The 16,101-nt window shown below is 46.0% G+C and overlaps 1 protein-coding gene and 1 long non-coding RNA gene across 58 annotated transcripts in view; one reads left to right on the top strand and one right to left on the bottom strand.

The window, feature by feature from the left end:
- The window catches only part of LOC126967978 (aldehyde dehydrogenase, mitochondrial), a 36,915-nt gene extending 21,136 nt beyond the window's left edge, over positions 1 to 15,779 (top strand). The window contains exons 7-13 of one of the 50 annotated variants that reach the window (XM_050812790.1): positions 2,317 to 2,426; positions 2,871 to 2,897; positions 5,907 to 5,946; positions 6,961 to 7,079; positions 9,032 to 9,196; positions 10,609 to 10,743; positions 13,792 to 15,779. In XM_050812790.1, coding sequence (XP_050668747.1) covers positions 2,317 to 2,426; positions 2,871 to 2,897; positions 5,907 to 5,946; positions 6,961 to 7,079; positions 9,032 to 9,196; positions 10,609 to 10,743; positions 13,792 to 13,962 — 767 coding nt within the window. In that variant the 3' untranslated portion in view covers positions 13,963 to 15,779. The other 49 variants (XM_050812798.1, XM_050812729.1, XM_050812737.1 and 46 more) reach the window with 49 other exon arrangements.
- LOC126968199 (uncharacterized) lies at positions 2,290 to 6,601 on the bottom strand. Of its 8 annotated transcripts, XR_007730170.1 has the most exons (7): positions 6,472 to 6,601; positions 5,823 to 5,879; positions 4,477 to 4,624; positions 4,019 to 4,166; positions 3,265 to 3,412; positions 3,019 to 3,109; positions 2,290 to 2,426 (listed from the first exon to the last, which is right to left on the bottom strand). It is a non-coding gene; the product is annotated as an uncharacterized LOC126968199 (long non-coding RNA). The 8 variants fall into 8 exon arrangements; XR_007730174.1 differs by lacking the exons at positions 3,019 to 3,109; positions 3,265 to 3,412; positions 4,477 to 4,624 and adding exons at positions 3,167 to 3,257; positions 4,632 to 4,779 and having other exon boundaries at positions 5,816 to 5,879; XR_007730169.1 differs by lacking the exon at positions 3,019 to 3,109 and having other exon boundaries at positions 3,322 to 3,412.
- Positions 15,780 to 16,101: the final 322 nt, after the last annotated feature.

The following is a 16,101-nucleotide window of genomic DNA, read 5'->3' as shown; positions in this document are numbered from 1 at the left end:
TCCATGACAATGTAATGCCGCTCAGGACTCTTGAAAGACCCAAAAACTCTGAGCAGCACTACACTTGCGCTCGTCAACTTGAAACATAAGATTTTAAGTCTCATTTGTCCAGTAATTTCACTAGCTACGACGCCCTTCAGACCGAAACACGATAATCTTTTTTCACACACAATCTTCACGGCAGAAAATTATTATATCATAATTACAGCAGGTTTTGAATTAATCTTTACGCAGGGCTAATGTCAGAATATGATTTTTTTATTTTAATCTGTCTGTTCTGTCTTATCTCATCAAGACTGGGGACAAAACAGATGTCACAAACTACTGCCCGATAACCATTCTAAGTTGGTTCTCCAAAATCTTTGAAAGGCTTGTGTATGCACATGTCTTTAACCATCTGAAGCCCATCTTAAGCTCACGTCAGCACGGTTTCTTTGCGGGTCGTTCAACTGTTTCTAACTTACTGGTATATATTTCATTCTTATGTGACACAATTAACGATAAGAGTCAGGTTGATTCAATATATACAGATTTTGCGAAAGCTTTTGACTACGTTCACCATTCAGTGCTTTTATGTAAGCTACATCACCTGGGAATTCATGGTAATCTTCACAGATGGCTCACATCTTATTTATCAAATCGTACGCAACTAGTTGCGTTGAGTGGCTTCGAGTCAGTCCCATTTCTTACTAGCTCTGGTGTGCCTCAAGGCTCAAATCTAGGTCCTTTGCTTCTTTTGGCATTTATAAATGACTTATTATCCAAAATTCGATGTGAGTGTCTGGCGTACGCCGATGATATAAAAATATTTCGTAAAATAAACGGTCCAGAAGACTGCTGCATTGCTGCAAAGGGACATCGAGACTATTTGGCAGTGGTGTAAAAGTAACCGCATGATGCTGAATATAAAAAAGTGTCAACTGATTACATTTACTCGCAAGAAAAATCCATTTGTTCATGATTATGTTATCGACGGCAATGTTCTAGATCGTGTGAATGGGATAAGGGACTTGGGCGTCATCTTTGACTCGGATTTATCCTTCAAAAGCCATTACGATGATATTTGTTCAAAGGCAAATAGGATGTTAAGCTTTATTATTAGAATCGCCAGACCATTTAAACAGGAAAACTCCTGGATATTATTATACAAAGGTTTAGTGAGAAGTATCCTGGAGTATTGCTCAGTGATTTGGTCTCCAATTTATAATGTTCACCGTGATAGAATAGAGTCAATTCAGCGGCGGTTTGTAAGAGTTCTCTGTAGCAGGTTGGGTGTTAGACGTAAAATTCCCGAATACTCTGAGCGCTTACGTAAATTTAACTTGCATAGTCTTGATAAACGGAGCTGGGTATCTGATATGTGCGTCTTACATAACATTGCGAATGGTTTTATGGATAGTCATCTATTAAGTTTGATAAACTTTAAATTTCCAACACGATCTGTGCGTATTCCATGTTTATTTCGATCAATTCCTCAAATAATAATGTATCGCATAACAACCCGATTATGAGAATTTGTAGAGAATTTAACGAAGTGTGTGCTGATTTTGATATATTCTTTACAAATGTAGACATTTTTAAAAATACTCTTTATAAAACTTTCTAGTTTATGTAAAATAATTTAATGTTTAACTAAATTTCGTTATACTGTAATTACTATTGTGTCCACTTATTATTTTTTTATTTTTTTACTGTATTTGGTGAATGATGTGTACAATTTTAATTGGATCTCAGGATCACAAAAATATGCTGTACTTGTTATTAGATTATAGTTTTATCTTGTTATCTGTTATTGTACCTACTTGTAAATAAATAAATAAATAAATAAAATCTCCGAGAGGGCTGGGTCTATTATAGGGCGCGTATGTTCATAAATAGGCTTATTGAAAAAAAAATTGTTTCTGACATAATAATACGATATGATGATAATATTTCTCAATTGCTGTTTAACAATTATCAACTCCGCTCACGAGAGCGGCCCACCACATAAAGTAGCTGTCTTCTTATTGTATTATTTAAGGTTCGCTTTCTGTTATAGTTGAAGACATCTGTTGCAAGTTCTGATCCAAGTCCGATCAGTTCTAAAAATAGTACCGTGGGCGATCATTTGTCCTTCAAGCGTGGTGGGGTCACACAGTCCGTGTTTTTACTAATGTAATACCGAGAATCTCAACCTTCGCGTGTCTTAGGTTATCGAACATGAGTATACAGTACTGAAGAACGCTTAGTTTTAAAATCAAATAAATTTCCATCAATATTGTGATCCGAAGCCGGGACCTGTAGTTCAGTATCCACTGCTATGTTGTTCCCGTCCAGGGTCCACGGAGGTGGGCAAGTTGATCCAGCGCGGGGCGGCGGGGAGCGTGAAGCGCATCACCCTGGAGCTGGGCGGGAAGTCGCCCAACATCGTGCTGGCCGACTGTGACCTGCAGCACGCTGTGAGGCAGAGCCACCTGGCGCTGTTCTACAACATGGGCCAGTGCTGCTGCGCCGGTAATGAACACCCGCACCTCACACCTGCCGTACACGTGACCACTGATACTTACTACCAACATCGTGCTGGCCGACTGTGACCTGCAGCACGCTGTGAGGCAGAGCCACCTGGCGCTGTTCTACAACATGGGCCAGTGCTGCTGCGCCGGTAATGAACACCCGCACCTCACACCTGCCGTACACGTGACCACTGATACTTACTACCAACATCGTGCTGGCCGACTGTGACCTACAGCACGCCGTGAGGCAGAGCCACCTGGCGCTGTTCTACAACATGGGCCAGTGCTGCTGCGCCGGTAATGAACACCCGCACCTCACACCTGCCGTACACGTGACCACTGATACTTACTACCAACATCGTGCTGGCCGACTGTGACCTGCAGCACGCCGTGAGGCAGAGCCACCTGACGCTGTTCTACAACATGGGCCAGTGCTGCTGCGCCGGTAATGAACACCCGCACCTCACACCTGCCGTACACGTGACCACTGATACTTACTACCAACATCGTGCTGGCCGACTGTGACCTGCAGCACGCCGTGAGGCAGAGCCACCTGGCGCTGTTCTACAACATGGGCCAGTGCTGCTGCGCCGGTAATGAACACCCGCACCTCACACCTGCCGTACACGTGACCACTGATACTTACTACCAACATCGTGCTGGCTGACTGTGACCTGCAGCACGCCGTGAGGCAGAGCCACCTGGCGCTGTTCTACAACATGGGCCAGTGCTGCTGCGCCGGTAATGAACACCCGCACCTCACACCTCACACCTGCCGTACACGTGACCACTGATACTTACTACCAACATCGTGCTGGCCGACTGTGACCTGCAGCACGCCGTGAGGCAGAGCCACCTGGCGCTGTTCTACAACATGGGCCAGTGCTGCTGCGCCGGTAATGAACACCCGCACCTCACACCTCACACCTGCCGTACACGTGACCACTGATACTTACTACCAACATCGTGCTGGCCGACTGTGACCTGCAGCACGCCGTGAGGCAGAGCCACCTGGCGCTGTTCTACAACATGGGCCAGTGCTGCTGCGCCGGTAATGAACACCCGCACCTCACACCTGCCGTACACGTGACCACTGATACTTACTACCAACATCGTGCTGGCCGACTGTGACCTGCAGCACGCCGTGAGGCAGAGCCACCTGGCGCTGTTCTACAACATGGGCCAGTGCTGCTGCGCCGGTAATGAACACCCGCACCTCACACCTGCCGTACACGTGACCACTGATACTTACTACCAACATCGTGCTGGCCGACTGTGACCTGCAGCACGCCGTGAGGCAGAGCCACCTGGCGCTGTTCTACAACATGGGCCAGTGCTGCTGCGCCGGTAATGAACACCCGCACCTCACACCTGCCGTACACGTGACCACTGATACTTACTACCAACATCGTGCTGGCTGACTGTGACCTGCAGCACGCCGTGAGGCAGAGCCACCTGGCGCTGTTCTACAACATGGGCCAGTGCTGCTGCGCCGGTAATGAACACCCGCACCTCACACCTCACACCTGCCGTACACGTGACCACTGATACTTACTACCAACATCGTGCTGGCCGACTGTGACCTGCAGCACGCCGTGAGGCAGAGCCACCTGGCGCTGTTCTACAACATGGGCCAGTGCTGCTGCGCCGGTAATGAACACCCGCACCTCACACCTCACACCTGCCGTACACGTGACCACTGATACTTACTACCAACATCGTGCTGGCCGACTGTGACCTGCAGCACGCCGTGAGGCAGAGCCACCTGGCGCTGTTCTACAACATGGGCCAGTGCTGCTGCGCCGGTAATGAACACCCGCACCTCACACCTGCCGTACACGTGACCACTGATACTTACTACCAACATCGTGCTGGCCGACTGTGACCTGCAGCACGCCGTGAGGCAGAGCCACCTGGCGCTGTTCTACAACATGGGCCAGTGCTGCTGCGCCGGTAATGAACACCCGCACCTCACACCTCACACCTGCCGTACACGTGACCACTGATACTTACTACCAACATCGTGCTGGCCGACTGTGACCTGCAGCACGCCGTGAGGCAGAGCCACCTGGCGCTGTTCTACAACATGGGCCAGTGCTGCTGCGCCGGTAATGAACACCCGCACCTCACACCTCACACCTGCCGTACACGTGACCACTGATACTTACTACCAACATCGTGCTGGCCGACTGTGACCTGCAGCACGCCGTGAGGCAGAGCCACCTGGCGCTGTTCTACAACATGGGCCAGTGCTGCTGCGCCGGTAATGAACACCCGCACCTCACACCTGCCGTACACGTGACCACTGATACTTACTACCAACATCGTGCTGGCCGACTGTGACCTGCAGCACGCCGTGAGGCAGAGCCACCTGGCGCTGTTCTACAACATGGGCCAGTGCTGCTGCGCCGGTAATGAACACCCGCACCTCACACCTGCCGTACACGTGACCACTGATACTTACTACCAACATCGTGCTGGCCGACTGTGACCTGCAGCACGCCGTGAGGCAGAGCCACCTGGCGCTGTTCTACAACATGGGCCAGTGCTGCTGCGCCGGTAATGAACACCCGCACCTCACACCTGCCGTACACGTGACCACTGATACTTACTACCAACATCGTGCTGGCCGACTGTGACCTGCAGCACGCCGTGAGGCAGAGCCACCTGGCGCTGTTCTACAACATGGGCCAGTGCTGCTGCGCCGGTAATGAACACCCGCACCTCACACCTGCCGTACACGTGACCACTGATACTTACTACCAACATCGTGCTGGCCGACTGTGACCTGCAGCACGCCGTGAGGCAGAGCCACCTGGCGCTGTTCTACAACATGGGCCAGTGCTGCTGCGCCGGTAATGAACACCCGCACCTCACACCTGCCGTACACGTGACCACTGATACTTACTACCAACATCGTGCTGGCCGACTGTGACCTGCAGCACGCCGTGAGGCAGAGCCACCTGGCGCTGTTCTACAACATGGGCCAGTGCTGCTGCGCCGGTAATGAACACCCGCACCTCACACCTGCCGTACACGTGACCACTGATACTTACTACCAACATCGTGCTGGCCGACTGTGACCTGCAGCACGCCGTGAGGCAGAGCCACCTGGCGCTGTTCTACAACATGGGCCAGTGCTGCTGCGCCGGTAATGAACACCCGCACCTCACACCTGCCGTACACGTGACCACTGATACTTACTACCAACATCGTGCTGGCCGACTGTGACCTGCAGCACGCCGTGAGGCAGAGCCACCTGGCGCTGTTCTACAACATGGGCCAGTGCTGCTGCGCCGGTAATGAACACCCGCACCTCACACCTCACACCTGCCGTACACGTGACCACTGATACTTACTACCAACATCGTGCTGGCCGACTGTGACCTGCAGCACGCTGTGAGGCAGAGCCACCTGGCGCTGTTCTACAACATGGGCCAGTGCTGCTGCGCCGGTAATGAACACCCGCACCTCACACCTGCCGTACACGTGACCACTGATACTTACTACCAACATCGTGCTGGCCGACTGTGACCTGCAGCACGCCGTGAGGCAGAGCCACCTGGCGCTGTTCTACAACATGGGCCAGTGCTGCTGCGCCGGTAATGAACACCCGCACCTCACACCTGCCGTACACGTGACCACTGATACTTACTACCAACATCGTGCTGGCCGACTGTGACCTGCAGCACGCCGTGAGGCAGAGCCACCTGGCGCTGTTCTACAACATGGGCCAGTGCTGCTGCGCCGGTAATGAACACCCGCACCTCACACCTGCCGTACACGTGACCACTGATACTTACTACCAACATCGTGCTGGCCGACTGTGACCTGCAGCACGCCGTGAGGCAGAGCCACCTGGCGCTGTTCTACAACATGGGCCAGTGCTGCTGCGCCGGTAATGAACACCCGCACCTCACACCTGCCGTACACGTGACCACTGATACTTACTACCAACATCGTGCTGGCCGACTGTGACCTGCAGCACGCCGTGAGGCAGAGCCACCTGGCGCTGTTCTACAACATGGGCCAGTGCTGCTGCGCCGGTAATGAACACCCGCACCTCACACCTCACACCTGCCGTACACGTGACCACTGATACTTACTACCAACAAGTATTTGCAGTAAATGTACAAATACTCAATACATTGAAATAAGAAATTATTAATAATCATAAACGTCGAGCGTAACGGAAAAGTGTAACGATTTCTTTATCTCTTCTCTCAATATTGACGAAATTAACACTGACGAAAACTCGAATCATTTGGATAATTATGCATTTCCGCAAAGTGACGCCTATTTTAATAAAAAAAGACGATGTATTTAATAAACCTAAAATGATAGAGTTGTCAATCTGTACTGTGGCACTTACAAGAAAAACAACATGGTACGTAACTAAAACTTGTGACAGTTTGCTATAAAATGTATCTCATACGTCGATAAACAAGTTTCATTTGAAAAATTCCAGGCTCCCGCACATTCGTCGAGGACAAAATCTATGACCAATTCATCGAAATGTCCGCCGAGCTAGCGAAGAAACGCGTCCTAGGGGATCCCTTCGACCCCAAAACAGAACAAGGGCCACAGGTAACTTTACTATCAATTGTGTATTCATAATAGATTTTTATCATTGATATACATACAGCCATGCCTGGCATAAACACTACATTATAAGTCACCAATCGAATTATTTGTATCATCTTCAATTTCAATATCGCGTCTGTGGTATCCTAACTTTATACGCCCTTTTCCAATTGCTCTACAAACTTGTCAAAATCGCGTTGCGTATTCTATTTGGTGATGTTGACACGGGACGGAATGTATTACACACACATGCACATATACACTGGCGTGTCAACTAAAACAAGGCTAGTGACTTAGGGCGAATTCGACCAAACTGAATTGTATTTTTACTCGCGAGTAACTACTGCTATTGTAAAATTAAACCTAATTTTGCATTGTAACAACCACTAACCCAAGAATAATAATAACTATACGCGACCATATACTTTGGCGGTGTAAAAGGTTAAACTGAGAATAACAGTTGTCAGAGCAGAGTTAATAAGAGAAAAGAATTTAAGATGGCGATTTGTAGTTAGTAGCAATCGCAGCAGTAATGTTGAAACTAGTAATACCTTGTGGGAGGTGGCAGCTACGTGGTAGCACGGCGCGCATGGCCTAGCAGTAGTGTGCTATCAGTATTTTATTTTGGTAGGAAAGGCGCCGTAGCTAGCGAAATAACTGGGCTACTGAGAATTATCATCTTATATGTCACTCAGCTTTAATGGTTGTTCAAGAATCCTGACAGACTCTTCATTAACATCAGGTGACCACCTTGATTGTCTCATCACTTTTTGAATCATTTACCTGGTTTCGTTATAATTTAGTTATTACAAACTAAATTATCGCATGCACCTCGGTAAGGCATAGCAATGAACAACAGGGGGGCAGAAATTAAAAATAATTTTTTTCTCTTAGTATTAATTAACAGAATCAATGACGTTCTATAACATATAGACAATTCACGTCAAACAAAAACAAAGCCGAAATATGGCACATGCCACAAGTGACACCATAATAAGCTGCGACTATACATTCCTGGGTTTACTATATCGGTTTGTGTGCAAATTTTTTACTCCTTAACTGGATTTGGATCTAATAAGTTAATGTAGCCTATAATGAGAGAAACAAACACTCAAATATAATATTTTTTTTACATAAAACAATTCGGTTCACTGGTTATTAAAATGTTAAGTTCCCTGAAATAGATTTAATTTCTTAAAATTTGTCTTTTTAACTTAGACATCTTTTTTCTTAATTTTTTTATGTATGTATATTATGTAGTATAAGCGAACATCAACATTACCCTTTTATGACAGCTTTTGTCAAACTATAAAAGTAGCTAAATTGGACTTTTGTGAGTGCTTAATTTGACTAAATTTATTGACATAAGTATCGATTATCACTAGGTTATGATACGTCTGTGATGCCGTATAAAAAGCACTAGTTTGTAATCGTTCCTGTGAGCCGTTGACATTCACTGCCAATGACTTCCTGTGCACAAAATGTAATATTGCTAAGAATTGTTCACTGGGCCTTTTAAAAAAAAGAGCGACTGTATAGTTTTCATTTTTGACTGTATGCTGGTTGCGTCTTTTTATGTCTCATTTTGACGGGAGATAAAGTGATGTGAATACTTGTGAATAATTGTATCATATTGAATGAAAATACATTTGTTTTACTAAATTTTTTACGCTTTTTGCCTACTCATTATATACATATATACTCACACTATGTTTTTTGCGCACTTTTTAATAGCACACTTAGACTTGGTGATTGACACACGACTAAGGAAAAAAGTGTGCTCACATTGTCTTTGAGCACACTTTTGCCGCTCCGCTATTAAACTGCGAATGATATGTCCATATATATAGAACAGTATTGAATAGAATAGTAACTTTCTCAAAGAGCTTATAAATTTTTAGAGCTTATAAGTGTTCTGGTGATTATGATATAATTATATTAATGTCGGTATCCAGATCGACGCGGAGCAGCAGACCAAGATCCTGCAGCTCATAGAGAGCGGCAGACGGCAAGGAGCCCGCCTGGTGACAGGGGGCCAGGCGTCCCCGCGGGCCGGGTACTTCGTGGAGCCCACCGTGTTCGCGGACGTGCGGGACGAGATGGACATCGCGACGGTCGAGGTGAGACCTGGCTCGCTCACATCGACGCGGAGCAGCAGGCCAAGATCCTGCAGCTCATAGAGAGCGGCAGACGGCAAGGAGCCCGCCTGGTGACAGGGGGCCAGGCGTCCCCGCGGGCCGGGTACTTCGTGGAGCCCACCGTGTTCGCGGACGTGCGGGACGAGATGGACATCGCGACGGTCGAGGTGAGACCTGGCTCGCTCACATCGACGCGGAGCAGCAGGCCAAGATCCTGCAGCTCATAGAGAGCGGCAGACGGCAGGGAGCCCGCCTGGTGACAGGGGGCCAGGCGTCCCCGCGGGCCGGGTACTTCGTGGAGCCCACCGTGTTCGCGGACGTGCGGGACGAGATGGACATCGCGACGGTCGAGGTGAGACCTGGCTCGCTCACATCGACGCGGAGCAGCAGGCCAAGATCCTGCAGCTCATAGAGAGCGGCAGACGGCAGGGAGCCCGCCTGGTGACAGGGGGCCAGGCGTCCCCGCGGGCCGGGTACTTCGTGGAGCCCACCGTGTTCGCGGACGTGCGGGACGAGATGGACATCGCGACGGTCGAGGTGAGACCTGGCTCGCTCACATCGACGCGGAGCAGCAGGCCAAGATCCTGCAGCTCATAGAGAGCGGCAGACGGCAGGGAGCCCGCCTGGTGACAGGGGGCCAGGCGTCCCCGCGGGCCGGGTACTTCGTGGAGCCCACCGTGTTCGCGGACGTGCGGGACGAGATGGACATCGCGACGGTCGAGGTGAGACCTGGCTCGCTCACATCGACGCGGAGCAGCAGGCCAAGATCCTGCAGCTCATAGAGAGCGGCAGACGGCAGGGAGCCCGCCTGGTGACATAGGGCCAGGCGTCCCCGCGGGCCGGGTACTTCGTGGAGCCCACCGTGTTCGCGGACGTGCGGGACGAGATGGACATCGCGACGGTCGAGGTGAGACCTGGCTCGCTCACATCGACGCGGAGCAGCAGGCCAAGATCCTGCAGCTCATAGAGAGCGGCAGACGGCAGGGAGCCCGCCTGGTGACAGGGGGCCAGGCGTCCCCGCGGGCCGGGTACTTCGTGGAGCCCACCGTGTTCGCGGACGTGCGGGACGAGATGGACATCGCGACGGTCGAGGTGAGACCTGGCTCGCTCACATCGACGCGGAGCAGCAGGCCAAGATCCTGCAGCTCATAGAGAGCGGCAGACGATAGATAATTTATTTATCACGTGCGCTAGTCGTGAGCATGTCGGTGACGTGAACCCATAAGATATTCCCCTACCAAAAAGTGCCCAGCGCGGCTAAAAATGTTTTCATTTCAAAATGTGTTTTTATATATTCGGTCCAAAATGTGATTTTATATATTTGGTCCAAATGTGTTTTTAGATATTCGGTCCAAAATGTGATTTTAGATTTTCGGTCCAAAATGTGTTTTTAGATATTCGGTCCAGTGCAACAGATCCTCAAGTTCTCGTCGCTGGAGGAGGTGGTGCAGCGAGCTAACGACACGGAGTACGGGCTGGCAGCCGCCGTGTTCTCACAGGACGTGGACAGGATCAACTATGTGATACAGGTGAGTGACGCGGGGTGAATGGTGGAGTATTGGTGGAGAGGTGTGTAGGTAAATTAAATGTTTGTTGGTGGAACATTAGCTTATTAGTTTACTGAAAAAATAAAAAGTTAAAGTAAAATTTTCTGTCACGGCAAAGATTGTTACACTGTACTAGGGGTAACTAAACTAAATTAATTTTTTCAGTCAATAATGTATCCGAGCTTATTATGTAGCATAACATTCGAAGTTATGGTATGTCTCCATAAAGTTATGTAAGTATTATTACAATCAGTCTGCTTAGGGCAATAAAAATCCACTTAGTTCCCTTAGGTGCGCAAATTTACCCCAAATGATTGCGCAAACTTACCTTTATTACGGAGAAAGTGTGTGCATTTAGAATCATTCGGATCTGTTTTTTTCCGAAGTGAAGATTTTATACTCTATCAGAGACATCTTCTTATTTTCCTTTCGTGCTTATCGTTTTATTTGACACTAGTTTTCATGTTTAAGTGTGCACCCTTGCCCCGCATGACTCTAGAGACAACATAATGCTAGTAGGGTAAATGTTGCACCTAAGTACAGATGACGAGAAAATTTAATACAGATTTATTTAGTAAAACACGCAAACACAAATATCTAAGTTAGCTACTGACTCTAGTCATTACCGATTATCGAAATATTAGCACCAAATAAATAAAACATATATCGTGAGTACCCGTCATAATAATTACAATGTTTAAGGTCCGCGATAATAAAAGTTTAAAAATATATAATATGATAATGTAAGGAAATGTTATTTATTCATAAAATGTTTTATTGATTATAATAGTATATATATATTTTAATCGTGCGGGAAAAGTAGTATCCTGGCGCTCGGTGTTGCGGTTGAAAAAGATTCGCTCGTGCGTTCAACTTCGCTTTCGTGGGCAATCGAGAACTTGTCGCATAGTATATATTTTGGTCTTAGTTACAATTCTTGAATTCATTAAATTTTTATAGTATTAGTATAGTATGTACATTATTGGTATCATTATTTAATTCTATAAAAGTAACAATTGATTAGAGTGAGAATATGAGTGGTGCCATATTGGGTCTTAACGTACACAACCGAATTAGGCCGGCACGCCCGGAGAAATACCACTCTCCCACTTAAAATCGGCGTGAAATAGGCTTTGCCGCTGTGTTTCGTTCGGCGTGTGGGGTATCCGGAGGCCTAACCCTTCTCAGATGGCAGCACGAACTAAAAATAAACTACTCCAGGCCGGTACCAGGCTATGTAGTCCTGGAGAATCCGACCGTGGGCGTCCACAATTAGGACCTTTACCTAATAGTGTCTGCCCCGCGTATTCTGGAGGGGGCAAACCTGTGCTGACTCGGGGTAACGGAGCAGAAGGCTCAAACCACCCTCCCCCACATTCGCTGTTGCAATATCAGGGGGCTTCGCTCAAATTTAAATGCCGTCAACTTCTACCTGGAGACTGAAAAGCCGGCCCTGCTCTTTTAGACGGAGACACAGATATCCTCTCTGGCTGATACATCTTACCTCTCATCTCACTAGTCGTTTCCTCATGACTGGGGATCGTGGTCATCAACAAGTGGTTTACACTTGGAGTGAACTATTTGTTTCCATCGGCTTCTGTACATCGCGGCCCTGACGACGGAGCTAAACCTCGGGGACCTGGAGTCTTTTATTTGCTTGGTCCATCTGGTAGGAGACCGGCCTCGGGTTCGCTTGCCATTTGTGTTCCCAACTACGATCAATTATTTCTCCAGGCTCTCATTATCCCTTCGCATTATTTGGTCGAAATACGAAAGAATTCGTTGGTGGCATATCGTGGACAGACGGGTTATTATCTTGACCTCCACATCTCCAAGGCATCAATCCTCTGCCTCTCGCGAGCCCGTATCGTCCACGACTCCACGCCATACAGAAAAATAGGGAATATCAAGGCACGTGTAACTAACTAACCTTAACCGGGTCTTGTTGTTAATAGTGATTTCTGATTGTGGCTAAGAGCACAGTGTCATCGGCATATCTCAGGTTCGAAACCCTTTTACAACCCTCTATCACAATCCTTCAGGGTCTTTCGCATTCTCCGTATATTTTGAAGAGTGCCGGAGAGAGAATGCAACCCTAACGCGCGTTTACGTCAGGGAGGATGTCTGTTCTCGACGCCTGAGTTTTCAAACATGGTAGTGTTTTTTTGAGGTAGATGCCTCCAGGTCCCTCAAAAGAGTGATTCCTGACGCGAAGTCGAAGCACATTGGCAAAATTAGCGACAGACTTGCACGCCTTCTCTCGGGAATTGGTGCGTTCTGGTCACTCGCCAAGGCTGTCCAATTAAACTTCTGCCAGCCAGACTTTCCGCCACTGCACAGGGACGATGACTCGCTGGCTCAAAACACAAAAGAGAAATCTGATCTCCTGGGCTCCCTATTCTCGTCCGACTCGACTCTGGATGTCCAAGGTGCACCACCACCGCATATTCCGCGGTGCGAGTCATACATGATGGAGGTAAAATTCCGGCATGGCGCCGTGCTTCAGGCGCTTCTCACCTTGGACATTCATAAATCGAGCGGACCCGATGGCATTTCCCCGGTTATGCTGCGGACATGTGCTCCGAAATTGGCGCGGCTCCTAAAGACGGGTAGTCTTTTCCGGCTCTCCTACTTATCAGGTGTAGTTAATTATGGAAGGCATCTTTGGTGCACGCGATCCTTTATGAAGATGTACGCTCGGATCCGTCCAACTGCCGCCCCAATAACTCCATTTTCTTCAAAGTAATGGAGTCGATTATCAACCGCCAGCTCTTGGGATACCTAGAGGAGCACCAACTGATCAGCGACTGCCAGTACGGTTTCCGTCAGGGTCACTCAACTGGTGATCTTCTTGCATAACTCACCCATAAATGGGCGCAAGCGGTTGAGTCGAAGGCGGTGAGTTTGGACATAGCGAAGGCCTTCGTTCGAGTGTGGCATAAAGCGTTACGTAACGAAGTGGCTTACCCTGCCATAAGAAGTTATCATTTCAAAAACCAGTTTGTTAAATGTTAATGTGTATTGTTGCAGGGTTTGCGCGCCGGCACGGTGTGGGTTAACGATTACAACGTGTTCGGGAACCAGGTGCCCTTCGGAGGGTTCAAGCAGTCGGGGCTGGGCCGCGAGAACGGACCCTACGGCATCACCAACTACACCGAGGTGAAGGCCGTGGTGACGAGGCTGACGGACAAGAACTCATAGGACACAACCCACACACCACACATGTACGGACTCCAGTGATCTGATAAAGATGGCGATATTAAATAAACACACGGGGATTATTACTTAATCGTGATCATAAAAAAATATTCAAAAGTAAAATACATAATTCACCTAAATAAATAAATTTTTCCTAATATCATTTCGGAACAACGTAAGTAAAGTTACGTTTAAAGTTAACTTTTTATATTACAACCTATCACACAAATTATGCAAAAAATACATTTGTAAGACGCTCATGTGGCGTTTATAATTAATATTTATAAATAAATAAATAAATAAAATAAATATTTAATAAACGTAGCTTATATAAAAGACAAGTAGGTGAAGTGATTTCTGTTTGAAATGAATATTATATTCGCAATGCAAACAATTCAGTCAACTAACGGAGGTGAGCGGGCGCCAAGTACTGAACGCTTATTGGTCAGGTGATATGGTCACAGCATATCGTAAACAGTCTGTGTTTCTAATGTGTTCTATTAGTTATACGATCGACGATGGACTCACTGACCTTTCTAATTTGTTCGCTGGATATCTTTAGTCTGATATTACTGTTTTAGAGCTCTGAGCAGTTCTGAGCGCAGTCTTATAATATCTGTAGAATATTTACTGATATTATTAGATACTCAAGGCAGTCTCTCAGTACTCGGACACCGTGACGTTAGTTGGTCAACTAGACCACTTGTATCATACTTCAGGTACCGCAAGCTTCACTGAACCACAACCATGGACGACAATTGAATAAATGTTTATGTGAATAACTTGTAAAAAATGCACTTCTTTCTCACAGTGTAAAAATTATTTAATAACATGAGTTATTTATCTATAATATGCGGTATTGTAATATTTTCATTGGTTCTATTTATTTAACACCATTATTATTCTCTATGCAAACGTAAAATAGCACCAAGAATAATTTTTAAAGGTTTTTTTTTTGTTTTGTTACCTACGTCAAAGAAGTATAACTTGTAGCGGGCGTACACACACTTGTATGAACACTAACTCGACAGACATTGTTCTAATATAATAAATAAAATACTGTTTTTCATGAATATAAATAATATTTCATAACATCAAGAATAATTTCGGAAGATATGCTCCCTGTTGTTATAATGAAATTGGAAACTGTCAACCGTGCGTGTATAAAATATGTCCATACAAAACAAATATTGGAAATAAAAATAATTATAGGTCCTAAATCGAAATAAAAACTATCCTATCTCTCAAGTTGGACTAAACTGCACTCTATGAAGTAATCCTCATTAAAATTTGTTCACTAGAAACAATGATGTTAGTTTGGCACTGGATTTATATATATTAATTATTAATTCTTCAGCGTCTCGTTAAGTTTTTCGTATTACAAACATTGAATTCCATACTAAGGGTGCTTCTCACTTCACTTAGGAATAAATAAGTTTTATTGTAATGGCATCTACGTAATTCGTGGAGGACAGTGAGAAAATGACTCGATCGCGAATTTCATATTGAGGTACTTTCTGAAAACAGGCCTAAAATATATATTGGATTCTATTTGAGTGAATGACGTCCTCGGGGCTTTATACATTATTATTATACAGAACAAGCAAATATTTAGATTTGTTTTGAATATAGACGAATGCAAAATATGCACAATAATTATTGTATGTTCCTATATCAATAGTTTAATGTTGGCTGTGCCAAAGCATTTACTAATTTCAATAATATATCATTTATATTTTGTACATTATATATCTATTTGTAATAATTACAATCTGTATCACTGGATTATATTATGAATAATAAATTGTTTTATTACTGTCTTGGCCTTTTTTTATTTATCCTCGTAGAATAATCGTCTACAGAATATCACCTTAGGAACAAATATACCTAAATAATAATAATCTTTATTTAAGGCGAAGAGTGAGGAAAAAACACGCAAACTAGGTGTTTTTAGGCAAGTTTTATGGTGAAAATATAGCATTTAGAGCTATGAACACTAATTTATCTTGTTAGACATACCCTTAAGTCTAATATTTAAGTTGCCAATGCTTGCAATTGTTATAGTTAATACTCTAGAGTTATTTTTAACAACCATTTTTATTTATAGTTAAACACGCTGTTTCTCGGTATGACGCATTTGTT

The sequence above is a fragment of the Leptidea sinapis genome, chromosome 1, assembly GCF_905404315.1.
Source record: "Leptidea sinapis chromosome 1, ilLepSina1.1, whole genome shotgun sequence".
NCBI classification, from domain to species: Eukaryota; Metazoa; Arthropoda; class Insecta; order Lepidoptera; family Pieridae; genus Leptidea; species Leptidea sinapis.
The sequence above is the reverse complement of the archived record's forward strand: the minus strand, read 5'-3'. Positions and strand labels throughout refer to the sequence as shown.